At 42.3% G+C, this 27,378-nt stretch overlaps 1 protein-coding gene across 2 annotated transcripts in view; it reads left to right on the top strand.

Annotated features, from left to right (window-relative positions):
• Positions 1 to 1,283: 1,283 nt before the first annotated feature.
• Positions 1,284 to 27,378, top strand: part of col11a2 (collagen, type XI, alpha 2) — an 86,934-nt gene continuing 60,839 nt past the window's right edge. The window contains exons 1-3 of one of the 2 annotated variants that reach the window (XM_034160269.1): positions 1,284 to 1,476; positions 1,604 to 1,752; positions 24,109 to 24,270. In XM_034160269.1, the coding sequence (XP_034016160.1) occupies positions 1,635 to 1,752; positions 24,109 to 24,270 (280 nt within the window). In that variant the 5' untranslated portion in view covers positions 1,284 to 1,476; positions 1,604 to 1,634. Of the gene's footprint in view, positions 1,753 to 24,108; positions 24,271 to 27,378 lie in introns of both variants that reach the window. The other variant, XM_034160270.1, reaches the window with a different exon arrangement.

Below are 27,378 nucleotides of genomic sequence, written 5' to 3'. Positions count from 1 at the left end.
ATTGAAGAATTACACAGAGACCAAAATTAAAAGATGCTCCAATCATACTGAAAAATATTCCACATTATTTGGAATTAGTCTGGAATTCTATGGAGTTACGGGATAAAAACAGCAAGAATGGTGACAAAGGTCAGTGCCATTTTGTACAGGGGTCAAAAGTTAAAGTTGCTCCAATTTTGGTAAAAAGTGATGCAAATTGTTGGTTGAGCTAATAGGATTAATAAATGGAATAGTTTTGACAGTGTTGAATGCTTGGTCTCCAAAGTAAAGGTCAAACAGGGTCTACGTCTGTTGGATTCTATGACATGTGACATATGTTACCCCGTAACGTGATAAGTAAGGATGATACATGGTCCAAACTATTCCTTTTTAAAACCGTGTTAACTCAACTAGTCATTTGCATCAGTTTTTACCAAAATTGGAGCAACTTTAACTTTTGACCCCCGTACAAACCGACACTGACCTTTGTCACCATTCTTGCTGTTTTTATCCCGTAACTCCATAGAATTCAGTCACAGACAGTCCAAACTATACCTTTTTGGAATCTTTATGATCAGGCAAATAATGTGGAATATTTTTCAATATGATTGGAGCATCTTTTAATTTTGACCTCTGTGTAATTCTCAAATTGACCCCTACCTGACCGCGATTGAAAATTGAAGTGACCAATCGGTTTTTTTCAAGAGGATTGTCTGAGGAGTATTTCTGCTGAATTTGATGCTTTTATCACCATTTGCAGGATTCCCCTCTAAATATTCTCTTGTCCGCTCCACTAGCATAGAAAATGGATAAATGGATGGATGTGCTGCCCAATCAGAGAGCCTAGAGCACAGATCTGCGTAATAAGGGCGTGGTAAATAGCGCGGACATAAACCTAATTGGCTGAGGGAAGGCTATCCTACCTCATGTCTGTAGTTCCGCCTCAAATTCCGGTTTACCTGAACTATACCCTTCCAGATTAAAAAAATCCACTATTTCATGTCAATGCAAAGACATGAAGTTGGATTATAGAAGAATCAGAGGCATGAAAAAAATGTTTTCACGCTGTCCACCACTCAGTTGAACCAAAAACAAACAAAACATTTGTTTTATTAGAAACCGCGCGGCTGTTTGTGGTGTGAAATATATTTGCGCTCTAAAACCAGATCCACGCGCTCAGACGCGCCTCCGTATACGCAGGTCTCAGTGCGTCCTGTGCGCAATTACGCACGGACTCTCCCTCCCTCTGCTTTACAGGCATTCACTCTCTCTCCGCACGCACATATACACGCGCACACAGACGCGTGCGCGCTCTCACTTTTCGTGGGAGAAAGTCGAGAGGTGGGAGAGAGAGCGTGATTCCAGGTCTCTGCTGCTCTCCCCACTTTGGGTACTCAAACCCAGTCTGACTCAATGGGGCTCCGGCAGCAGTTAAAATAAAATCTATTTATTCACCCCAGAACCCTCTTTCTGTGCCGTTTTTGTACGCAGACGCAGGTGATTAACCAAGGACGTTCGGCGGGGGACGGACGTCTCCAGAGACGTGCCTTTGTGTCCGGTGCAGTGGGTTGCTGTCTGCAGGCTTTCTGTCGGAGGATAACTCCACCATTCCCTGCTTTTCCAGAGTCACCAGACCGGCAAACAACTGCAACACTATGGATATTGGAGTTTGCCTCTTTCGGAAGAAACGGAGACCATGGCGCACGAACTTCTCATCCTTTGCCTTAGTTGCGGTGGCTCTCGCTGTGTGCCAAACGACCGTTGCACGCGCAGGTAAGACCGCTTCTTCTGAATGTTTTCACCTGAGACTTGATTAGATAATTTAGACAGCTGTAGTATTCTTTTATTTATTTATTTTCTTTCCTCCGTACTCACTTATTAACGGTACGCAAGCGCCGTCTGGACACCTGCGCACCTGCGCTGTGTTTCTTTTCGTTTTTTTGCGCAAAATAAATGATTTCATGATATTTGGATGTTTTTGTTCTTCGGCCTGGTTGGAAAAGAAGACTAGGTTTCCTCACCTACAAGATTTTCTCGTGGGATTATCTCAGACCCACTCTTAAATATCTGTCTTCCAAAACTCTGATAATGGATGTTACGCACATCAGCATCCCGTAGTAGAGTTTTACAGAAGAACGTTTGGTTGCACTAAAACAGAAGGTTCATGTTTCACATAAAAGGTTGCTTTGTTGGTATTTGGATGCGTGGGTCCGTCCGTGTTCCGTGCGCAGCCAACTGACAGGTGTCATCTCACCAAAGGTTGGGGTTGGATCAAGTATTTCAGGCATCTCGGTGTTTCGGTCGTTTTGTGGTTTCAACTTTACTTTTTTTTAACATATGTCGCCCACATAAGAGTTTTGTCAGGATATTTTATTTTATTTTGCTGTCGCAGGTGTCTGCTGTGCATAAAACGCTTCAGATGAACTCTGAGAAAGGTTTAGGACTTTCTTTAGCACAGTTTCTTTGTTGGTATATTTTGGCTACCTGGATGATTGTTTAAGGTTATTTGGTTGTTTACCGGTTCAGCCTGAGCACCAGCTCATCCATCAATGACTGCGGTTGTCCAGGGAGGAGCGTCAAAACTCCAGGATGACAGTAAGGTCATGGAAAGATGGACTTGCTTTTTTTTTTTTCTTCTTCTGCACAGCTGTAGTTTAAGGAAATAATAAATATAATAATGTTTTTATGCCATTAGAATACATATTAAAAGTGGGCTGTCGATAATAATTGCATTTTCCGAGTTTTTAGTTGTGCGGACTTAAAACCTGACTCGCAGTTGGTCTGCGCTGTAGTCTCCTAAGTGGCCGCTAGGTGTCTGCAGTTATTTTCAAACAGAGAATCCTTTGATTCACCTGCGAGTCAAGCTTTTAATCCGAAATGAAAAACACCCCGAAGAGAAAATATTTCAAAGCCACGCCCTGTGTGCGTGAACGTTCTTTAAATGCTTGAGAATGAATTTGCGCTTTGTAAAACTCACCAGAAGTTAAAAGTTTATATTTATTGTGATTCTTAAACTGACTCACAAAGGAAGATGGATTAATACTAACTTTAGCCATCACATGTCAACTTTAAAGTTGATAGCGTGAAAATGAGTTAATATGACGTAGAACTGCAGCTGTTAATTAATTCATGCATTCATTCATTCATGCGTTCATTCAATAGTGTGATATCCAATGCTTAATTTATAAAACTTTAACAATAACAAAAATCCACATTTTTTTTTCCTGAACGCCTCCAAACGTTTCTTTTTGTATGAATAACAAAACTCTACATTTGTTAAAAGTGATTTTAAAGAGAGAAAGAACAATTGTCGCATTTGAACAGCTTCACTGTACTCGTTTTTTTTTTTGTTCCGTGCCGCTGGACTTTGCGCAGTGCACAGTGCGCTTTTTGTGTCTGAAGTCGTGTGTTTGCGGTGCCAGGTTGCGGTAGGTGATCGTGTGGATTTTGGAGACGGTGTCGCTCTCTATGAAAAGGTTTTTATGCAGCACGGGGTTCGGACTGAATGCGTTCAGTGTCTCCGTGTCTGCGTGCGCTTTCCGTGCACGATGTGGATGTTTTCCGCATCTTAGGGTGTGGAACTGTATGTGTGTGTGACAGTCCGTCTGTGTGCAGCAGCTCAGACTCCATGTGTTTGCTTTAGGATGCAGAGGAGGTGCTGTTTTTCTGATCCTTCCTCAGAAAGCTGATACAATGCTTCGTTACCCTTGTGTGCGCGCACTTGCCTTTACGGGGTGCGCGCAGTGGATTAAGAACGCGTAACTGAGCAGACGCAGTTGGCTCCGCCGTGCGTAATGCGTGCGTAAAATGCGCAGATGATGGTTTAAACTGTGACATCGCCCCACCCAGTCAGTGAAAGAGCAATTTAGAGAAGAAAGTGGTCAGACTCTTATTTCCCAGGAAGGGGGAGGTATGTGTGTGTGTGTGTGTGGGGGGGGGTGTTCATGAAAGCCAGGTTTTGTATAAATGAGAAAATCAGAGGGCAATATTTTCTCTGCTTAGATGTTCCGCAGCCTCATTTCAAAGCCGTCTCTCGCTCTCTCTCTCGCTCTCTCTCTCTCTCTTACTCGGTGGGAACAGCAGTATGTGTTCTGGTGAAGCAGCTTTTGGTTTTGACAGCTTAATCTGTGACTATATGGAAGCTTCCAGCTTCTGTTGGTCGTGTGACTCCATGTGACACTTTTGAATTTCCTCTCTCACCTCATTATTTCCCCTGGGCCTCTGTTGAACTTGATGTATTGCACAGATTTTTCTTTGACACCTGCTTGACCTCATGTGACAGAGAGCGTGGTTTGATGATGCTATTCTGTCAAGAAAACGCATTGTTTCAGCAAGTTCAGAGGTTATCTCAGTCATCTGAAAACAGATATTAATGTTTGTGGCCAAGATGCTCATTAAAACCAGAAGAAATTCATTCAGTCATTCATTTAAAAAAACAACAAAAAGACCTGTTTAACTGAAAAGGAGCTGCTGTAGCCACGCCCCCTCTCCGAAGAGAGTGCTGTATGGCTGAAGAGAAGTCCTCTCTTTCACACCCGGTGGGCGTGTTCCACAGAGTTAGGGCAGGCTCAGTGCACGTGCGTTACAGAGAATGCAAGAGTTGGTATAAAGTCTCCCGAGTGTGACATATGTCACAAGATCCCAAAACAAACTATTTTAAAGCCCAAATTTTATTTGAAGCAGGGAAGTTTTTGCACATTTTAATTGAAACCTCAACCATATTTAAAACTAAACAGCAGATTAAAACAAATAATATGAACCCTTTAAGACTCATCTTCAATTCTTCTTCAATCGCTTAGTCCAATGAAGGGTCGCAGGGGGATAGAGCCTATCCCAGCAGTAATAGAGCGCGAGGCGGGGTTCACCCAGGACAGGACGCCAGTCTGTCACAGGGCCACAAACAAACAAAACACAGTCGCACACGGACAATTTAAAGATTCCAATCCACCTAACCTGCATGTCTTTGGATGTGGGAGGAAACAGGAGCACCTGGAGGAAACCCACAAAAACACAGGGAGAACACGCAAACTCCACAAAGACTATGAACATGATATACGTCAGATAAACTGCTTGTAGGAAAAAGTTTAAAGATAGTTTCTGATTTGGCAGCACCAACATTTTACAAATTTTTGTTGCCATCATTCTTCCAGATTGAGGAATTAAATAAATCTGAAAATAAATCTGATTTCTCTTTGTTTCCTTTTGAAAAGTTATTTTCTCTTCACTACAGTTCCATCAGCTGGCATGTTTGTCTTAGAACGTTTTCCTGGATTTCACCATTAAATGTGTATATGTTGCCAGCACCCCCCCCCCCCCCCCCCCCCCCCCGCCATTCTTAAGCGTCACAATGAGCGAAGGACAGAAATGGAACCCTAGTTTTGTATGGATTTTGAGCTGGTTAGCTGTTAACATTCAACATGGCAACTTGCTGAGGTTTTTGATGTTTTTGATGTTGTGTGCAGACTACCAGATGTTTTGATTTTGAGTTTGTGCGTAAAATAAATTAATAAGTAATGTAACATGTTACAGTTAGTTGGAAATGGCAGTTAGGTTAATTTCCCCAGCCAATTTCTGGACTTAAGTCTAGAAACATAGATATTTCCTTTACACAGCCATAAAACAGGACTCTGGAGTGGCTTTATGAAGTCCATTTACTGTTTCTCACCACAGTAGATCAGGCATGAGAATTTTCTGGATTTTTCCTGAATTATGGATTCTTTAGGATGATCTGGATGAAGTATTCCTGACTGCTTGGCCGTCAAAATAAAGCTTAAAGTGAGCTAATCTTGTTGAAAACCCAGTAGTTCCAACAGCAGGCCCCAGAGCCCTGGCTGACTTTCAGAATTTTTCAGGATGTTTCATTTTCATGTCTGATAGATGCAAAATGAAATTTGGCTTCATACGTGCACATAAAATGATGCCTCTGCATGTAAAACCTTCTGATCCATCAAAATGTCAGTGATGTTCCTCAAGACGTGTGACATCGTCTCAAACTGCATAAAGTCTTTTCTCAGACAGAAACCGATGTAAAGGACCAGAGGGAGCTGGAGCTCGGCCTTCCTCGGGTTCCTAGGTGATGATTTAGTGGTTTGATGGTGTGTGGCTCTTTAGGCGTCATTCCTTCAATGCTGAAGATGTACAAGGACGTCATGAGAAGGAGCCAGCTTCATAATGACAGGCTGTCTGTGGCAGACTATTCCTAGTCACAGTTATTTTGCTGCTTTCGAGGGCGGGTGGGGACGACGGCTCTGTGCGTTTACAAGTCAAATGAATGTACATGGCTTTTCCAGACATCAGTTGAACTGTGGCTGAAGCAGCCTATGGAAATACATCTCAGGGCTCGATTTCGAACCGGTACAAAGTCCTGCACAGCACAGTGCAAGTAGCGACTGACAGTTTTATGCTCATCACCCACATCCTCTAAATCATGAGCCACGTGCAGTGTTGTGGGTGTGTTGGTCTAAAAATGAGACGTGCGACTAAGTTCCCTTGGCAAGTGTTGCACTACTGTGTGTGTGTGTGTGTGTGCGTGTGTGGTTCAGCAAACAGTTGCAATTAAGATAAGAGCCTGAATTTTTGTTTGTTTGTTTGGCATCACAGAAGACCCAAAGCCTGTTAAGGTACATATAAATAGGCAGGGGTGGTGGCCAAGCGGTTAGTACACTTGGTTTCTCTGTTCAAACCCCACCCCTGCCCATTTCTCCATGTAATGTGGAGTTGCGTCAGGAAGGGTATCAGCTGTAAAACGTCTGCCAAATCAACATGCAGATCCACCTCAGATCTTCTGTGGCGACCCCAAGTGGAAAAACAAGGGAACAGCCAAAGGGTCTTACTAATATAGAATGCATATAATAATTTGCCCAGAGGTGCCAAAAGATTATGGTAACAGTACAGCTGCATGTAAAGATATTATTAGAAATCACATGTTAAAGAAGAATTAAACAAAATACTTTGTCTGCATAGAAACCTAATACGAGCAAAGCACCGCGCAGCAGCGTGAAGCTTGCTCATGGTACAGGGAGTCCCAAGCAGGAAGTGCCAAATTTTGAGTCCACAGTGAAACAGGAAATGTCAAATGTCAAACACTTCCTGGATTGACAGTAGACGGAATCTCGTGGAATCAGAAGCAGATTTTTTCCATGCTTATGCTCCCAGCATATTTACTGAAAATTAAGTGTGATGGACCTAAATGAAATGGTGAGGACTCTTTTTCCAGGCATGTGAGAATGCAAGTAAAGAAAATGCTTAAAGTGGCAGGGGTTAATAAGGCTGTAGATGGGGGGTCTGGGGGGCGAAGCTGAAGATTTTTTGCCATGCATATGCTCCTCAGAAGCATTCACTGAAAAAAGTCTGAAGGGCCTAAATGACATGGTGAGATACTGAAGAGCTTCGCTCGTTCATGTCTGCGACAGATACATATTAAATGTACTTGTTTTTGAAGAAGAGCTCTCGTCTTTGCTGATAATGCTGTTAATCCTGATGTCAAATCCAGGATTTGTTGCTTTGTCTTAAGAATGTGCTGCCTGAGTGCCATTCTAGTTTTCAGATATATGAATTCCTCTTCATTTACAACATTGAATTTAAGCTGTTATCATTATGTTGTGCAGTAATTAGTACAGTACAATAAACAATTTAGTGTTGAGTTGAAAATCTGCACAATATTTACAATCTCCTGCAATTTCGAAATATTGCGAAGTTTTTTGAGATAAATTAACATACAGAGAGTAGAAGTTATGTACATTTCTGTGAGGATTTCCATGAGTGACGCGATAATCAGCGATAATAATCATACTTTGTCAGACTCTGAGGTTAACGTCAGCGACGGAAGCACAGCAGTAGGAAAAGTTATAAATATAACGCAATGCTAAAACACCCTCGGCCGTATGAGCACTATGTTCTATATAATTTGCAGTTGCTGAATTAATTATTAAGATCCTATTGTCTTACATACAGTTTGTACATATTCACTAAAGCCCCTCTATCAATCAATCAATCAATCAAAAACAGTATTTACGTTTTAAGAGCGGAAGCTGTGTGTTGGGAAAGTATAGTGACACGGACCCACAACAGGGGGCGTAAATGAACGGACAATGAAAGAGTCTACTGTTGTGAAAGAGCACAACCAAAACACAGAGGATTACAGAATTTATGCAAACAGTCAATCCACAAAGGTGACGCGTGGGCAGGCTCGAGGATAGAAGACGTCTGTCCTGAGAAGAACCGGAACCTCACGATTTCCTCCGCCACCGAACCTGGAGAATACTGGAGCCGCCAAGTCCCGAGTCCCCAGGTGGCCACCGTCTCCGAATGTTGGATCTGGTACTGCTGGCGAGGAGCAAAAACAGTAAGATGTGGGTGCGTGCACACCCAGTAACAACAATGGTGGGAATACCACCTCCACCTCTAATCCAGAAAACTGGCACGTGCAGTAGTAGTGAGTACTTATCAACAGTTTGGCGTGGGGAGCGAAGACGTCAGCCCTCCACATATCACAAACTCAGCCTCCAGCTGCGAGCACTCACAGAACCGACTGCAAACAATACAGAAGCAAACACTGTCTGAAAAGACAAAAAAGTTAAGTTACCTTCACAGGTAGATGATATCTCGGCAACGAGGTGGAGATGACGTCCGGTTTTTATGGAGTGGAATGATGAAGTGAAGATGGATGACAGCTGTCATGAGATAATGAGTGACAGCTGTCACCCCCGGCTGTGTCCGCGGCAGCGCCCTCTCGTGCCTGAAGCCCGCACTTCAGGCAGGGCGCCCTCTGGTGGTGAGCCAGCAGTGTACCTCCTCTTCTGGCAGCCCACACAACACTGTGCAAATCAAGCAATATTTGTAGATCAGCCTCTGTGCATTTGCAGGTATTAATGAGACAAATTTAACTTTTAGCTTTGAGTTAGCGAAAGTTAGCATGATAACGTCCACAAAATTTTGTAAATGAATTTTGTAAATGAATTTTGTAAATGAAATCTTGTAAATGATTCCAGAAGTGTTATCAGGTTCCAGAAATTACGTTTTCAGTTTTAGAAGTGTTTATTTCTCACTAGCTTGTACATAATATATGACAAAGAGGTTGTATTTACACACAAATGAAACTGAGTTTTGCAGTTAGCTACCAGCCTGTGATGTCACCATGCTAACGTCCGCAAAATGCCTTGTAAATAAGTTCAGAGGCGTTATTAAGTTCCAAAAAAGGGCATTTTCAGTTTTAGAAGTGTTTATTTCTCAATAGTTTTCACATAATATACAAGAAACAAAGTGATTTTTGAGAGACCAGCTACAGACGTCACGGTGCAGCTCTACTGTGATGAGATGTCACACCCGCCACTCAAAAACAAAACTGAACAGAATGAAACAGAATGTGACATTTTAACCTCTTAAAATAGCTCTTAGAATAGGTCAAGGTTAGCCATCTTTGAACTTGTCCAAAGTCTGTGTCCCAAGAATGTTCCCTGTGAATTTCAAGACTCTGGCAGTAATAGGACTGGACTTATGCTGAGCACAGACAGACAGATGGACGGACGGACAGACAGACAGACGCAAAGCCTTTGCAATACCCAATGGCCATATGTGATGGCCTCGGGTAAAAATCACTCTCAGTCCAAACGTGTTGGCAGCATCGGTGAAAACCTTCCAGATGTAAATGAAGTTCTGATGACTTATTTTTACGTTCACCACTAGAGTTCAGTGTGTAAACGCTTTTGTTTGTGGTGACTTTTTTAACCTGTAACTGCAGATTTGAGCTGTGATGGTTTATCATTTAGCAGCTTTAGGCATCTTTATATTTTTGTATGCTTTTTTTAAACGGTGTCTGTGTGGTGTAACAATACTATAGATGGAACAGTTGACTTTGTCCTGGTGGGGCCCCTGTGGTCCTCCTGTCCTGGCCCTGTGGTGCTCGTATCCACCCTCATTTCGGGGCCCAGAAACCACACCAGACTTCCAGCTCGACACTCGCTGGCAGCAGCAGTGTGACGCACAAAGCCGCATATATGCCACATGACAGTGCACGGGCGGCAGTAGAGGCCTCGTGTACAGGCGGCAGTGGAGGACTAGTGCATGGGCGACTGCAGAGGCCTTGGGCACATGCCAGAAGCAGCATTTTAGTGAAAAATGGGGGGGAAATGGCATTTAGACACCAGAAAAAGTCAAGACTGTATTTTTTGGCTCTGGGCTGCAGATCATTTTCATTCGAGAAAAAATAGGATTAATTGATATTAATTTATGAAGCATCGCCAAAAGGTTTGTGTGTCTTTTACACTCTGTCCACGCAGACAGATTTAGCATTAATGTAAAGCTCAGACTGTCTGCTCTCATGGTGCTACTTGACCGTTTCTTTTCCGCTTGAAGTCAGTGGAGGCTCAAGCTGTTAGTACATCCTGCAGGATTTATTGCGGTTCATAATGTTCTATCTGACAAATGTTGATATTATTTGGGGAACTTTTATTGATACTCATGTGTACATCATAGCAACGTGACTGTGGAGTCCAAAGACTGTTTTTTGTCCCATCTTCCACATGTGACCAGAAGACGTCTCCCTGAACACAATCCTGTCACACAATGAACCGATTCTGTCAACCTCATAAATCACAGTCATGTAAAAATACATTTGTGAAAATGAGCTTTTACAAGATCAACACGGTTTGTCAAATTTTTTATGCACAGAGGGAGAAACTGTGTGTGTGTGTGTGTGTGTGTGTGTGTGTGTGTGTGTGTGTGTGTGTGTGTGTGTGTGTGTGTGTGTGTGTGTGTGTGTGTGTGTGTGTGCTGATCCCAGCTGACATGTTGACCTCTCACCTTTACACAACCACCACATAGTTTGACACTAAGAAAGTGAGATGTGCAATATTGACCTTCAACACACACAGTGTGTGTGTGTGTGTGTTTTCTGTTTTTATGAGGAGCTGTTTGTCTGTGTGAGGGTTCAGACTCAGGTCAGAGCCGTGTTCCTGCACTGTCGTGTTTTATTTAGACTCTTTTGAGTCGATATTTGGGACCAAATGTCCAACCTGAGCACCGTGACACCGACTCGTTGGACTGCTTTCAGTTTTCATCAGAGTTGGTTTAAATTTTAACTCACTTTTGTTTCTAACATACCAAACTGTAGATTCAGTGAATGGAGTTTACAAATTATGCACAATACGACTGACCAACATATTGGAAATGGGAAGAAATCTTTGCTTGGAAAAACATGTGCTTTTTGCACACATCTACGCCTTTCCTGTGAGTCTTGTCAGTCGCCTCATTAGCCGACAGGAAGTGAAGACTCTCCGTGTGAGTTCATCGCTGTTCAGTCAGTCAGTGTTTGGAATCTTTGCACAGTGTTTGGAGGCGTAAACACTCATGTTTGACTTTTCCTGCTCTTCTGCAAACGAACAGGCCTCTCAGCAAGCTCATCAAATCTGACGCAGCTCCATCTAGTGGCCGGAGTGGGGAACAGCAGAAGTCTTTGAGGATGATAAATGTGTTCAGTCAGGTTTTAATAAGCTGAAAGTTTACATCTTTTGGCAGTTTTAGGTCTGTGACTAATTGATTATGTTGGAAAAAAAACATGAACAGATATAATCAATATACATCAAAACAGTATTCTTCAGTTTAATGATCACATGAAGCTTATGCTACTTTTGATAGATGGATGAAATAAGAAATGATTAAGAATGAATTGTTTGTTTTCTGTCTTTCCTGTAGTGTCTCATAGGAGGTGGGAGGTGTGTTGTACTGCAGATTTTCTGCGATCAATTCTTTAGTTTTTACATAATATCTTATAAATGCTAATTAAGTTGTCAGTTTGCAAACATTTTTATAAAACTGTAAGGTGCATATAATTTGATATGACAATAGGCAACTCAGTTGTGTCTTATTTATTATTATTAATATTATTATTATTATTATTATTATCAGTAGTAGCAGTATTAGTAGTATGATAGGAATATGTTGCACTTGGGGTATTTTAATAACCAACGCGTTTTCAGAAAATGTAATCAACAGGTCGGCACTGACTTGGGGTGGAAACGGTTTAATTTTATGGTGGAGGTGCACAAATTGGATGACATTTTTTTTTTTAAACCAAGATAGGACATTTCGAGCCTTGTTGGAGGTATGCACTTGTCAATATGTCAAACCCTACTGTATCTTACACGATGCAAACTGGGGCCACATGTGGCTTGAGCCATTTGGTCCAGATGCAGATTCTGCTGTGGATTGTTGACTTTTGACAGCAGTATGCGCTTTAAATATCATGCTATAGATTAGGGAGTCATCATCCCTGCTCCTGGACACCTGTCCTGTCCTACATGTTTTCCGTGGGTACCTGCTGTAACCGCAGATGATTAGTCAAGTCTGGTGCTTCCAAGCTTTTGACTGTCTGAGCATACCTGATATCATGAGCAGCAGGTGGAGCAGGAAGATGGAAAACATGCAGGTCAGGTGATCTCCATGAGTAGGGTTAGTGACCCCTGGTCCAGATGGTGCACAGAAGACGTGTGCAGGAAGGAGCCAAGAAGCCTGCCAGGAGTTTGTATTCAGTCATGTGGAATCAGTCTAGTTTTAGTCATTAAGCATTTTAATGTCCTGGGGTGTGTGTGTGTGTGTGTGTGTGTGTGTGTGACTTTTTCATTTGGATGTCAGCCGGATCACCTGTCAGAAGGAATGCCTGCAGGGTAAATGGACTGCACAAAGTGCTTTACAAAGATGCCTCACATTCACCCATTCACATTCACACACCAATGTGAGGGTGCTGCCATACAAGGTGCTCACTACACACCGGGAGCAGCTAGGGGATTAAGGACCTTGCCTAAGGGTCCTTATCGATTTTCCGGTCTGGCTGGGTTTTGAACTGAGGATCCTTTGGTCCAAAGCTTAACGCTTAACCACTAGACCATCACCTCCCCACAGAGGCTCACACTGTCTGCGTGAGCTACTCCCATCTGTACCAACAGAGGGCGTAACAGTTTCCTGTGTTTACGAGTTTACCTCAAAGTGCTGCAGACTTTAAAGTAAAAAAGAACGAGCAAGAAGAGATGAAAGAACAAATCTGTGCCCCGGCCGGCTGTTTTCTTCCCACGTCTCCTCTTTTATTTGTTGTTCGTCGTCTCGTTAGGTGTTTTCAGTGTGTGTGCCCCTCTGTGCCCCGCGTGTTGTTTTTGTTGTGGCTGAGGCCCTGCAGGCAGGAAGGGCCCCGGTTCCAGAGGTGGAACAGAGGCACACATTGTGCTGGAGGTTCTCCGGCTGTAATCTGATCCGGTAATCCTCCAAGAACCGTCTGCTGTCACTATCTGACCCTTCAAACACAAAGTGACACCGACACTCTGCCCGAACCTTCGTCATGCTCCACAGCCCCCTCATTACATGCCACTTTTTCCTCTCACGGTCTCACCATCAGTCATGTAGCGATATATGCAACGTACGAGTTTTAAAAAAAAAGGTGGCGGGGATTTTTCTGCTTTGAAAGCTAAATTAATCTCACACAAAATCAAAGGTGAACATTTCCTGACATGTAATTACTTATGAGGTGCTGAGCCGTCTCTGTGGTCAATGTGCATGTGATTTATGGTATTAAAACTTTTATTGTTCAAGGTGAAATTTGATGTACAATGTCACCTCATTAAAGCCTCAAACAACTTTAAAGTGTGGCAGGTTTCAGTTATGATTATGGTCACCAGACGGCCAGGCCCCTGAAATTTAGCATACACGATAACGCCACAAGGACAATGTGGATCGTGATGAAACTTGATGCTGTATGTTTGGCCTCGCACTAGTTGGTGTTACCTGTGATGCAGGTTCGGGGTCACTTTTTTTGTCTAAAATTCTAGATTGATAATTGTCAAGATTTCTTTCTTTTGCAGGTGCAATTAATGCTGAATAAGAACAGATTGATAGATTGATGGATTACTGACCCCAAGGGGAAACTGAAGTGTTGCAGCAACAATAGAGATTAAGGGAACTTCCTACTCATCCTTGGGTCCACTAGTCCTAGTATTAAAGAGCACATGTTGAAGATGCTTTTACATTTATGGTAGGCTATATGTTGCACTAAAGTAGATTAAGTAATGTTACAAAAGTGTGACAATTAAAAATCTAACGCAATGCTAAAATACCCTCGGGCATAAGAGCATTGTGTCCTTTATAATTTGTAGTTGTTTAATTAATTATTAAGATCCTGTTATCTTACGTACAATTTGAACAATAACAAATCACTCTAATCCGCACCTTTCAAATTTCTTGTGCAATATCTGTAAACCATGTGCGATTTTCCCATGCAGTAGGATTCCACAGTATATAATTCTCGTTTTACATTTTACTTGGTCCACATTTGATTTGATTTTATTTTACCTTATGTTTATATTAGTTGTACATATACTCTGAATAATTTACCTTTAAATTTCACTAGCCTTATTTGGCTAAAAATTACTAACTCAGCCACATGGGGTGTGCAGCCAGTACATTCTGAGTGCCGGTCCCAAGCCTGGATAAATGAGGAGGGTTGCGTCAGGAAGGGCATCCGGCGTAAAACAAGCCAACCCAACTATGCAGACTCAGAATCGAATTCCCATACCGTATCGGTCGCGGCCCGGGTTAACAACGTCCGCCACCGGTGCTATTGCCCAACAGGGTGCCGGTGGAAATTGGGCTACTGCTGGGAAAACGTTGCCACGAACAGCGGGAGAAGAAGAAAACTAGAAGGGTGGAAATGAGAGTGGGGACTTTGAATGTTGGTAGTATGACTGGTAAAGGGAGAGAGCTGGCTGATATGATGGAGAGGAGAAAGGTAGACATATTGTGTGTGCAAGAGACCAAGTGGAAGGGAAGTAAGAGCAGGAGCATCGGCGGTGGGTACAAGTTGTTGTACCATGGTGAGGACAGGAAGAGAAATGGTGTTGGGGTCATTTTAAAGGAAGAGTATGTTAAAAGTGTGTTGGAGGTTAAGCGAGTGTCTGACAGGGTGATGAGTGTGAAGTTGGAAATTGAAGGGGTGATGATGAATATCATCAGTGCATATGCCCCACAGGTAGGTTGTGAGATGAAGGAGAAAGAAGATTTCTGGAGTGTGTTAGATGAGGTGGTGGAGAGTGTGCCTAAGCATGAAAGAGTGGTGATAGGAGCAGACTTCAGTGGGCATGTTGGTGAAGGGAACAGAGGTGATGAAGAAGTAATGGGTAGATATGGTATCACGGATAGGAATGGGGAAAGACAGATGGTAGTTGATTTTGCAAAAAGGATGGAAATGGCTGTGGTGAATACCTACTTTAAGAAAAGGGAGGAGCACAGGGTAACATATAAGAGTGGAGGAAGGTGCGCACAGGTGGACTACATTCTTTATAGGAGATGCAAGCTAAAAGAAATCACAGACTGTAAGGTGGTAGCAGGAGAGAGTGTCACTAGACAGCATAGGATGGTTGTTTGTAGGATGACTTTAGAGTTAAAGAAGACAAGCTAACATCTGCAAAATGTCTTGCAAATGACTCCACAGGTGTTATCAGGTTACAAAAACAGCATTTTCAGTTTTAGAAGTGTTTGTTCATCGCTAGCTTTCACATAATATACCAGAAACAAAGCTGTTAGCAAATAGCTACACCAGGAAGTAACATCACCATGCTAACCTTGGTGAAATGTCTTGTAAATAAGTTCCAAAAACAGTGTTTTCCGTTATAGAAGTGTTTATTTCTCGCTAGCTTTTACATAATATGGGTTGCCGCAGAGCCACGTCACTTCCAGAGAAGTGCCCAATCCGAAGGCAAGAATTCGTACTTCCATGACTGGCTGCCCGATGAAAACAAGCTCCGGCTGCATTGATTGTCTGTTGAAATTAGCTGGTTTTGTTTTGTCTCTAACTTGCTTCTAACAGCCAGCTAACAGCTCTCACTGCCTGGAACAACGAGATTTATCCACCAAGCTGACCTGAAATGAACCATTGTACATTAAATTGACTTTATTGACGAGTCTGACCCCTTTGAAAAATGACCAAATTACATGTATTTGTACTGAGCTCTGTGATGTTTTCATCGGCTAAAAATAGCCACCATAGGGGACTCGGTGTAAAGTCTGCAGCAACCCTTGTGAGAAACATGTATAAACACACAAAAAAGTGGTTTGAAGAAACCAGCCACTGATGTCACAGTGCGGCTCTACTCTGATTGGCTGTCACCTGTGTCAGTCAAAAACAAAATGGATGAGATTGGAACAGAATGTCACTTTTTAAACTCTTAAAATACATTAAGGTTAGCCATCTTTGAACTTGTCCAAAGTCTGTGTCCCAAGAATGTTCCCTGTGAATTTCAAGAATCTGGTAGTAATAGGATTGGACTTATGCTGAGCACAGACGGACGGACAGATCGAAGAAAAGCCTTCACAATACCGATGGTCATATTTGATGGCCTCGGGTAAAAAAACCTATTTAATTAGGGGGAATTACCATTATTTGTTGATTTTCAATTCAACAGATTTATAGACAACAGTACAATTAAAGGTGATTAATGATGTATGTCAACAGAATCATATGTTTTATTTTTGTAAATTGAACAAAACTGGATCTGGTTTGTTAACTATTTGAAAGTATTACACTTATTTGTGAACTTCAAGATCAGTGAGGTGAGGACCAGTGGACCCTCCCCGAGATTAAAAACACACACACAATTTTACACAAAACAGACATGGAATCAAACACATGCCTGCAGATGTGCAAATTAAATGTAAAATGTTGTTACTGACAGAGAAGAGTCACTGTTTCCTGATATAGCAGTAGGCAGGAAGGATTCTCCATCTCATCTTTATTTCAGTAGAGTTCAAGAAACATCCGTCTAAAAAAATGCTCTGAAGTGTCCGTGCAGCAGATGTGAATTAGAGGTGGGTGATACCGGGAATTTTGGTATTGATCCGATACCAAGTAAATACAGGCCCAGTGTTGCCGATATCGATACCGATATTTTTTCATATTTAAGCTTCATAGATCCAAAGGATCCAAAAGACCTAAGATAGAATTTCGCCAAACATTGTACGTGACAACAAAATACTTTATCGCTGAGCCACGTGACGGCGCAACAACACACCAGACCAGAGGAGGGAGGGTGTGCTGCTCTGTGTTGTGCGACACAGCGCAGCGCTGCTCTTACAGACAGAGAGTAGACTTTGATGAATCTGCGTGCGCAGCAGTCAGTGTGTGTGTGAGAAAAAAAAAGCTTGAGTATCGATCTTTTTACACGAGGAACATTCAATATCAATACCAGCGTTGGTATCGATATTATTGATATTAGGATCGATCCGCCTACCTCTAATGTGAATTATTGTCCATCACACTGAGCAGATTGTGTGACATCTTTGTCTTAACATCCGGCTCTCGGAGCTCCAGAATATTATAATATTTGATCTAAACATCACTGTTTATATGGTCATCAATCAAAAGCAGAGCTTTGATTTTCGGTATATTAGATTAGATTAAACAGAACTTTATTGATCCCTTGGGAAGACTCCCTCAGGGAAATTGAGGTTCCAGCAGCAATGTATAGCAGCACACAGGGTAAGAAGCACGCAGCGTATCAAAAGTGAAAGTAAAAAAGAAAGTTTACAATATAAATACACAATATAAATATCAGACATACGGTCAGTACTGGTTTATTAGCTACTACTGATCCTCTCATTCCCGTCCTCTGTCTTCCTGTTGTCAGCTGTGTTTGAGGTTTTAGATATTTCAGTTAGTACTTTGACACAACTCTAATCCCCTGTATACGAGTTAAGGTAGCACTTCAGGAATCTCTGTGTCCTTCATTCTTCTCTCCTTCCCTTCCTCTCCTCTTTGTTCCTCTTCCACGCTGTTTACTCTGTCTGAGTAAATATGTGAGCTGGTTTGACTCGTCGCTGTGAGTTGGTCATGTACCACACAGTAACCCCAAAGCTGTGCAGATTTTGTGCACGTTTAAAGGATTAGTTTAAAGAGTCAACAAGAAGCAGTTTGAAGGATCTCAAATATCAATATGTTGTCTGATGACACTGATTTGAAACAAACTGATCATCAAACTCTCACACTGGATCTTAACTTCACACTCCTCTCTAAAGCACATCACTAAGTGCGTGCACAGAACAGTTTGGGGAGGGTGCAGAACCACTGTGTCTTCTGGTCGTGGACATCCCACTGCGCCTGAGACACAGACGGCTCAAAAAAAGAAACAAATAAACATTTATATGCATCATTCCATCAACTGTTTACCCACGTAGCTCAGTTTTTGTGTTTGTCTTCACACAATATGATACCAAAATGTGTGCCATCATTGGACTGCGGTGCAAACACTGTGGGACGTTTATTTCAGTGACTCACACACTCTTAATGTGATGTAACTTCCAGCTGTCATCTTACTGTCAAACTGATGGAACTCTGACTTTCACACCTGCATCTTCTTTGTGTTAAACTTGCATTATATAGTTGTTGTTTATCAGTGTCACCTGACAGGTACTAGTTTGTGAGTGTTGAGACAATGTCTAGTGTACCCAAAATAGGTTATTTCTAACCGATGAGAAACGTGCTTGGAACCTCTGCGTAACTTATATCGAAGTTATCTCCAACGCATATTGAGGTATGCAGACGTGTTCTGGACGACCACAGAATGAATTAATGAATGAATTTTATTAATTCGGCACACACAGACTCAAAAATAGCAAAAAAAAAAAAAAAAAGCTCATAAAGATAACAATTTAACATGCCCAGAAGGGTGTAAGAAGAGGCAAAAGCTTATAAGCGCCCACCCCTTTAACTATAAAAATAAAAATGTATACATATGTACAGCCTGGTCTCACGGCAAGTCGTGATTCAGCAGCACAAAATATACATTAATCTAATGGTTTGTGATATTGTGACGAAAAGTTAAGGTTATGGGTTGGGGGTAGGAGTAGAGTTAGTCATAGTGAGTAAAAAAAAAAAAAAAAACCTGTCACGAAAATTTGACTCATTTCGTATTTTGCATTCTGAGAAACCCACATTTCTCAACATTGTACTCAATGAGTCAAAACTTTACACATTCTCGAGAAATGTGGGTTTCTCAGAATGCAAACGAGGGAGAACCACACCCTCCTATTTCTGGGTCAGGCTCAAAACTTCTCATTCCGCCCTTGTATTTATTTATTTATTTGGGCAGTGTGGTGGTCATGTGGTCAGTGCAGTTGCTCCCAAAACAGAAGGTTCTTGGTTCAGTACCACCCATGCCTATTCTCCATGTAATGTTGGAGTTCCATCATGGAGGGCATCCAGCGTAAAACTTGTGCCAAATCAAAATATAGATCCATATTAATTTCTGGAGGTATCCGTACACTCTAATGACAGCTCTTTTGGTAATACATTAATTTCCGTGATTTTGAGTGTCATTTTTGAAAATGAGTAAAATTATTTGTGGTTGCTTTAATTTATTCCATTCCACAAATGCACTTACCTTAATTTCATTTCAGTTTTTAATCTTTTAAAATGAGTTTAAATGTTTAACTTTAAAGAGTTTTTTTTTTCTGCATTTCAATGCAAATCATTGTGTGCATTAAATGTCCTATCAGCACAGAATCCAATCTAGTTTCCTGTCAGTCTGGCTGACGCAGTGCCTTTGAGCAGACACCCAGGGAGGTGAACTACAGAGCAGACTGAAAGTGGAGAAACCACACGGCTAATCTCCGAGTGTGAAAGTGGAGACTGGATGTGAGACAGGTAGTGTGCAGCGTTTTGGGGCCGTGCATTCCTGACGTGCCTGCGTACGTACATTCCTGTGTTTGTGCACGTCACGTGAAATTGTGAAACACTTACTTGATTCTGCACCATCACATCAGCAGCAGAATTGAGTTGTGTGTGTCAGATGTGGATTGAGACTGAGCTCTACTGTACCTGCTGCTCTGCTGCTGGATCTGCGCCCGTGGGTTCGGACACAGTGCTTCCTTTCTTATGCCCTCCTGGCGGGTACAGTGGTCTTCTTTGTGGATCGTCCCTAGACCTGGTGCCCTGTCGCCTTACTGCTGCAGGAACCTGTAAGATCAGTTTCAAGGCAAAACATCTGCACAGAATGGCTGCAATTAAAGTTAAAAAGGTCCCGAACACTTGAAGAAAACTGCAGATTAAGCACAAAAAAAATGTTGATTCTTATGTAGACCGGCTGATAGACCACCTGAAAAAGAAACAGAATCTGTGAAGGTCTGCTGCTGTGAAATGACCTCAACCAATAGTTCATTATTTGTATTATTATTAGCTGGGTCACTCAAAAACTAATGCACTGAGTATAAGAAAAAAATATTGACACTTGGTTTGCTGTTAAATGGGAATTGTGTATTTGCCAATTAACCCATTTTTAAAAAGACTTCTTGACAAACAATTAAGGAATTTTGATCAAACTTTGCAAATTTGATAATCCAGTGATACATTGGCAATAATTAGGATCTGCATACAGGTGCTAACTCGAAGCTCTCAGATTTAATTTAACCTTTATTTAACCAAGTTAGTCCCATTGAGATCGAGACCTCTTTTGCAAGGGAGACCTGGACAATTATAAAGTTTCCAATCCACCTAACCTGCATGTCTTTAAATGTGGGAGGAACCCCGAGTACAGAAAGGCCACAGGTGGGAATCGATCCCATGACCTTCTTGCTGTGAGGCAACAGTGCTAACCACTAATCCACCTTGCTGTCTCCCTTGTCACTAAAGCTGAAAAATAAAAAAATAAAGAAATTGTTCTCAGGCTGTTGTCATGATTATGTTTGTTCATCTGTCCCCTAAGAATACAAAAATTATTTCATCCTCAATTGTAGAAATTCTCAAACCCCAGAATTTCTACAGTTTTAACGAAAGTGTCAAAATGATATTGGAGTCACATTTTGGTCTTTATTTGCCTCAAACTATAATCAACCCTTTCCTGATGGACATGTTATGCCGACACTAAATTTTGTCAATATCAGCCCTTTTTTTATAAAGATATCTTGTACACAATCATAAAAAACAGTCATCTGACCTCCTCCATCAATGACGTAGGTCACTTTAACTTTCTTTACAATGTGAGATGTTCATTCATTCATTTTCTATACCTGCTTACTCCAGTCAAGATTCATTGGGTCGGGGGCTGGACCCTATCATAGCAGTTACGGGGCATGAGGCAGGATGCACCCTGGACAGGACTCCAGTCCATCACAGGGCATGTGTGACATGGATCTTTAAACATTTTTTCACTACATTAAAAACAAACTTGCATTTCTTGTTTGAAGTTAGCATAAATTAAATTTTAATCAGAATCAGAATAGCTTTTATTCCCAATGAGTCTTCAAAGAATACAAGGAATTTGACTCCGGTGTGAGCTGCACTCTCTTTGTACAGCATGTATCAATATGTGCAAATAAAATGTGCAGTAAAAAAATGAGTGCAAAGAAGAAACAGACAACAGACTGAAGTTACACTGTACACGAGGTAGATGAATTAGTGAGTTTTTTGGCAGGTTAAATTCAGTGTGACGACCTGTGGAAAGAAACTGTTCCTGTGTCTGGTTGTTCTGACATACAGAGCTCTGTAACATCGACCAGAGGGGAGGAGTTTAAACAATGTGTGTGTCCAGGGTGGGAGGGTTCTTCAGAGATGTTACCAGCTCGCTTCCTGGTCCTGGACAGATATAAGCCCTGGATGGAGGGCCAGCTGGCTCCAATAAATTTTTTTTTCTGCAGACCTGACAGTTCGTTGAAGTCTGTATGTTTGGAGGCAGACGGAAATCAAACAGCTGGAGATGCACAGGACAGACTGGATGATGGATGTGTAGAAGATGTTGAGCAGTTTCTGGAGCAGGTTGAACTTCCTGAGCTGTCTGAGGAAGTAGATCCTCTGCTCTGCCTATTTTCTGATGGAGTCTGTGTGGGAGGTCCACTTTAGATCCCGGGATATTCTGGATCCCAGGAGCTGGAAAGTGTCAACAGTAGACACAGTGTTTTTGATGAAGGGGAAGAGGTGTTCTCTTGAAGTTCACTATCATCTCCACAGTCTTGAGCGGGTTCAGCTCCAGGTTGTTCTGACCACACCAGAGGACCAACTGTATGTAGCCTCATCACCATCCTGGATGAGACCAGTGATGGTGGTGTTGCCCGCAAACTTCAGGAGTTTAACAGAGGGGTGCCCTGAGGTGCAGTCATTTGTATAGAGGAAGAAGAGCAGTGGGGAGAGCACACATCCCTGAGGGGTGCCAGTGCTGATTGCCCATGTGCTGTATGTGATGCTTCCCAGCCTCACCTGCTGTGTTAATATAGGATATTAATATAGCTGCCAATAATTATTTTCTATGTAAATATTTAATGGCAGATGATGTGGTTCTGTTGGCTTCTTCAGGCAGTGACCGCTGATGTGCACTGAGCAGAGGCAGAGTTTGAAACAGAGTGTGAAACGACTGGGATGAGAATCAGCACCTTCAAATCTTAGATCATGGTTTTCTGTCAGAACATGGTGGATTGTCCCCTCTGGGTCATGAGAGAGTTACTGCCCCAAGAGGAGGAGTTTAAATATCTTGGAGTCTTGTTCACAAGTGGGGTAAATTGTAGCGGGAGGTTGATAGACAGATTGGAGTGGTGTCTGAAATTTTAAGGATGTTGTACCAGGCTGTCGTGGTACAGAAGGAGCTGAGCTGGGAGGCAAGGCTCTCAGTTTACCAGTCGATTTACACTCTTTTCCTCACCTATGGTCATGAGCTTTGGATAATGACTGAAAGAATAAGATCACGGATACAAGCAGCAGAAATGGGATTCCTCCATCACGTATCTGGGCTTACACTCCTGCACAGGGTGAGAAGCTCGAGTATCCGGGAGGGACTCAGATTAGAGCCACTACTTCTTCACATTGAAAGGAGCCAGTTGAGGTGGTTTGAGACTCTGGTGATGATGCCCCCTGGTTGTCTCCCTAAGGAGGTCTTCCAGGCACATCCAACCAGGAGGAGGCCCCGGGGAAGACCCAGGACACCCTTGAAAGATTATATTTCCCAGCTGGCTTGGGAACTCTTTGGGATCCCCTGGGAAGAGTTACAGGACTTGGTTGAGGATACAGATGTGTGGGATGAGCTGCTTTCTCTGCTACTGTGACCCAAAGGATAAGTGGCTAAAAATGACTAAATGAATGAATGAATGACTATTTAGTGGTGTAAGGGCGTCCTGTTCAGAAAATGAAGCAACACTTCCTCATATGTTCTTTAATTTGAGTTTTTTTGTTAGTTGTTTTCATAACCAGACTGGCCATGTCAACACATTTCTGGCATGTGGGTCCCATCCTGTAAAACCACTGACCCCCCCGTCCCCAAACATATTTATAATAAATGTATGCAAGATGGCGGAAAGTACTGGTTTTCCAGAAATTTCTCCCCATATTAGTAATGATAGTAAAATCATTCTATACTTAGGTTCCTATTCATATTGCACTTTTGTTGTTGTGTATTGGCGGGGTTGTCTGTCAGAAAAGTGCTGGCAGGGTGATGAGGAGGACTTCATCTCAGTGTTTTCTGACCCACAATGTGTGGGTCATGTTTCTGTAACAACAATACTCAACAACAAGCGTACAAGCATATGATGACAGCACACAGTAACATTTAGAGTCTGTCCAATCTGCTCCCATTGATGAGCCATTACTCTTTGTGCGACATGTCATCCAGCTCAGTGTAGATAGCCAAAACAAGCTTCTCTTTCATGATGATGGCTTCTCAACACTTTCTATGAAAAAAAAATCCTGGCAGCGAGAGTGAAAGAGGAGTGCCCAAAAGGAAGCTAGTGGTTTAGACGGAAATGCTGGTGTTTTACTATGACATATAGGCCAATAAATCATTTATAGTAGCTTTTGAAAATTAAAGAATGTGGGTGTTGCATGGCTAATGATTCACAATTGTAATTTAGTCCAGATTCTGTACAGCAGATTGACGGGACTTTGCACATGTGTGCAACCTAACATTCTGCAGTTCGTTAGAGTTTAAATGAAGGTTATGCACAGTTTGGTTGTTTGTGTCTGCAGAACTTATAAAGTTGCAAAGTGCTGCTCTGTCATAAACAGGTTTTTAGTCAACTGTGTGTGTGTGTGTGTGCGTGTGTGTGTGTGTGTGTGTGTGTGTGTGTGTGTGTGTGTGTGTGTGTGTGTGTGTGTGTGTGTGTGTGTGTGTGTGTCAGACCCAGTGGACGTGCTGCGGGCCCTGCAGGTTCCATCTCTCCCTGAAGGTGTGAAGAAGGTCCCCGGGTTCTGCACTTCCCGTCGATCGAGCAGCCCGGACCACGCCTACCGCATCAACAAGAAGGCTCAGATCTCCGCCCCCACCAAGCAGCTCTTCTCAGGTAGGTTCCACCTTCCTGCTCACCTGGACATCAGTGGGCATGGCTTTTTTTTTTTTTTTTAAAGCACATTTTAGCTTTCAGTGACCTTTATCATATTTCTTTGCATGTCTGTTCCTACAGCAGTAGTTTAATACAGTGGAGTAAAAAAGTATTTAGTCAGTCCCTGATTGTGCATGTTCTCCTACTTAGAAAGATGAGAGAGGTCTGTAATTTTCATCATAGGTACACTTCAACTATGAGAGACAAAATGAGAAAAAAAAAAAATCCAGGAAATCACATTGTAGAATGTTTTACTGTTATGTGTCGGACGCAGCTCGGAGAACCGACCAGCGTTTGAAGGACCCAGTATGAAATAAGCAGAGCACGGTTCAAAGGATAACTGAATTTAATACATAACAGTGATAATATAATAAAAAGGTGCGGCCTGGCGTGGTGCGCTCCCAGCAGCGCTAACGGTCCGGAGCCAGAAGCTGTTTCGGACCCAAGGACCCTGCCGACACCCCCCAGGTGGCCGCAACAACCGAGTCTGTGAAAGAAGGAACCATTATGTGAGTCCACACTCTACACACAGAACACTTAAAGGTGTACAAACAGCAAACACTTCCTGGCTTGATTACTGATCAGCTTCCCAACCTGCAGGCATGGAACATCCCGTTCACAAAACTCCACTGCAGTGGAAGCTGATACATGACTAACAAACAGCTCAATACAATAAGGTGTGAGGGACACCACATTTACTGACTGTATAACTGTTAGTCACAAAATCTAACGTACCTCAGGAAGTGTGCTGACGAGCGTGAGACCTCACCCCCTCCTCTTTCACAGACTGTGCATCAAACCTGGACGTTCTCAGCATCCGCTGTTGATGCGATGGCTCCCGAGACGACGATCTCACCCATCTGGTCACAAGGTCGAGTCTCTGGCAAATACACACTGTGCATTCCAGTCTTAAATGACAACATGTTCCAATCCATCCAGATGCACCACAGCTGTGAGTCCTGACGAGTCGCAGGTGATCAGGGTGAAGTCCTGACAGCCTCAGCAACACAGCCACTCAGTCCCAAACGCACGCCACCTGGGAGGAAAACCAAAAAACAGAAACAAACCGGCAGCCAGGCCCCCCCAGCCATATAACATTTTACGAATTTATTTGTAAATTATGGTGGAAAATAAGTATTTGGTCAATAACAAAAGTTCAGCTCAGTACTTTGTAACATAATCTTTGTTGACAATGACAGAGGTCAAACGTTTCCTGTAAGTCTTCACCAGGTTTGCACACACTGTAGCTGGTATTTTGGCCCATTCCTTTTTACAGATCTCCTCTAGAGCAGTGATGTTTTGGGGCTGTCACTGGGCAACACGGACTTTCAACTCCCTCCACAAATTTTCTATGGGGTTGAGGTCTGGAGACTGGCTCAGCCACTCCAGGACCTTGAGATGCTTTTTATGAAGCCACTCCTTCCTTGCCCGTGTGGTGTGTTTGGGATCATTGTCATGCTGGAATACCCAGCCATGTTGCATCTTCAATGCTGTCACTGATGGAAGGAGGTTTTGGCTTAAAATCTCACGATACATGGTCACGTTCATTCTCCCCTTAACACAGATCAGTCGTCCTGTCCCCTTTGCAGAAAAACAGCCTCAAAGCATGATGTTTCCACCCCCATGCTTCACAGTAGATATCATGTTCTTGGAATGCAACTCAGCATTCATCTTCCTCCAAACGTGACTAGTTGAGTTTTTACTAAAAAGTTCTATCTTGGTTTCATCGGACCACGATATTCTCCCAATCCTCTTCTGCATCATCCTTATGCTCTCTGGCAAACTTCAGAAGGGCCTGGACATGTACTGGCTTAAGCAGGGGGACACGCCTGGCACTGCAGGATTTGAGTCCCTCTGTGAGTAGTGTGTAGCCTTTGTTACTTTGGTCCCAGCTCTCTGCAGGTCATTCATCAGGTCCCTCTGTGTAGTTCTGGGATTTTTGTTCACCATTCTCATGATCATTTTGACCCCACGGGATGACATCTTGCATGGAGCCCCAGATCGAGGGAGATTATCAATGGTCTTGTATGTCTTTCATTTTCTTAAAATTGCTCCCACAGTTGATTTATTCACACCAACCTGCTTGACTATTGTAGATTCACTCTTCCCAGCCTGGTGCACATCTACAATTTTCTTCCTGGTATCCTTCGACAGTTCTTTGGTCTTGGCCATGGTTGAGTTTGAAGTCTGACTGTTTGACGCTGTGGACAGGTGTCTTTTATACAGATAACAAGTTCAAACAGGTGCCATTAATACAGATTACAGGTGGAGGACAGAAGAGCTTCTTAAAGAAGTTGTTACAGGTCTGTGAGAGCCAGAAATCTTGTTTGTTTATGGTTGACCAAATAATTTTTTTCCACCATAATTTACAAATAAATTCTTTAAAAATCCTACAATGTGATTTGCTGGATTTATATATATATATATATATATATATATATATATATATATATATATATAATTTTGTCTCTCATAGTTGAAGTGTACCTATGATGAAAATTGCAGACCTCTCTGATCTTTCTAAGTAGGAGAACCTGCACAATCAGGGAGTGACTAAATACTTTTTTACTCCACTGTATTTCAAATGAATTCCAGAGTTTTGTGGAGCTCCTTTTTTTAACAGGTTGCTCTTGATGTTGCTGTCAGGAGTGAAGTGCAGCTGTTGGGCTGCACATGGCTGTAAAGTATAATTATGTGTTGCGTTGCACAGATCTCGACTTAAACTGTGACTGCGTGGGAGAAGCAAAACAAATTAACTGCAGTACCGACGTGTGGAGAGAAAACACAAAGTAGCATTTATGTGGCTCACAAGAATCCTCAAATGTCTAAAATGATTTAAACCACTTCAGCTTTATTTTTTTAAACTGTGCACACCTGTTATTAAGTGTCCTCATCTTCTGTCCCACCTTAATCATTTTTTTCTGTTTTGTCACAAATCCTTCCATTCTTCTTTCAGTCTTTCACATTATTGCTCAGTGCATTCCTTTTGTGGTGAATTCATAGTTTTTCACAAAAATTAGAAAATAGAAGCAAACTGGTTTGAAGTGATGTGATATATATATATATATA

The sequence above is a fragment of the Thalassophryne amazonica genome, chromosome 20 (genome assembly GCF_902500255.1).
Source record: "Thalassophryne amazonica chromosome 20, fThaAma1.1, whole genome shotgun sequence".
In the NCBI taxonomy this organism is placed as follows: domain Eukaryota; kingdom Metazoa; phylum Chordata; class Actinopteri; order Batrachoidiformes; family Batrachoididae; genus Thalassophryne; species Thalassophryne amazonica.
Note: the sequence above shows the minus strand (reverse complement) of the source record. Positions and strands in the feature narration are given on the sequence as shown.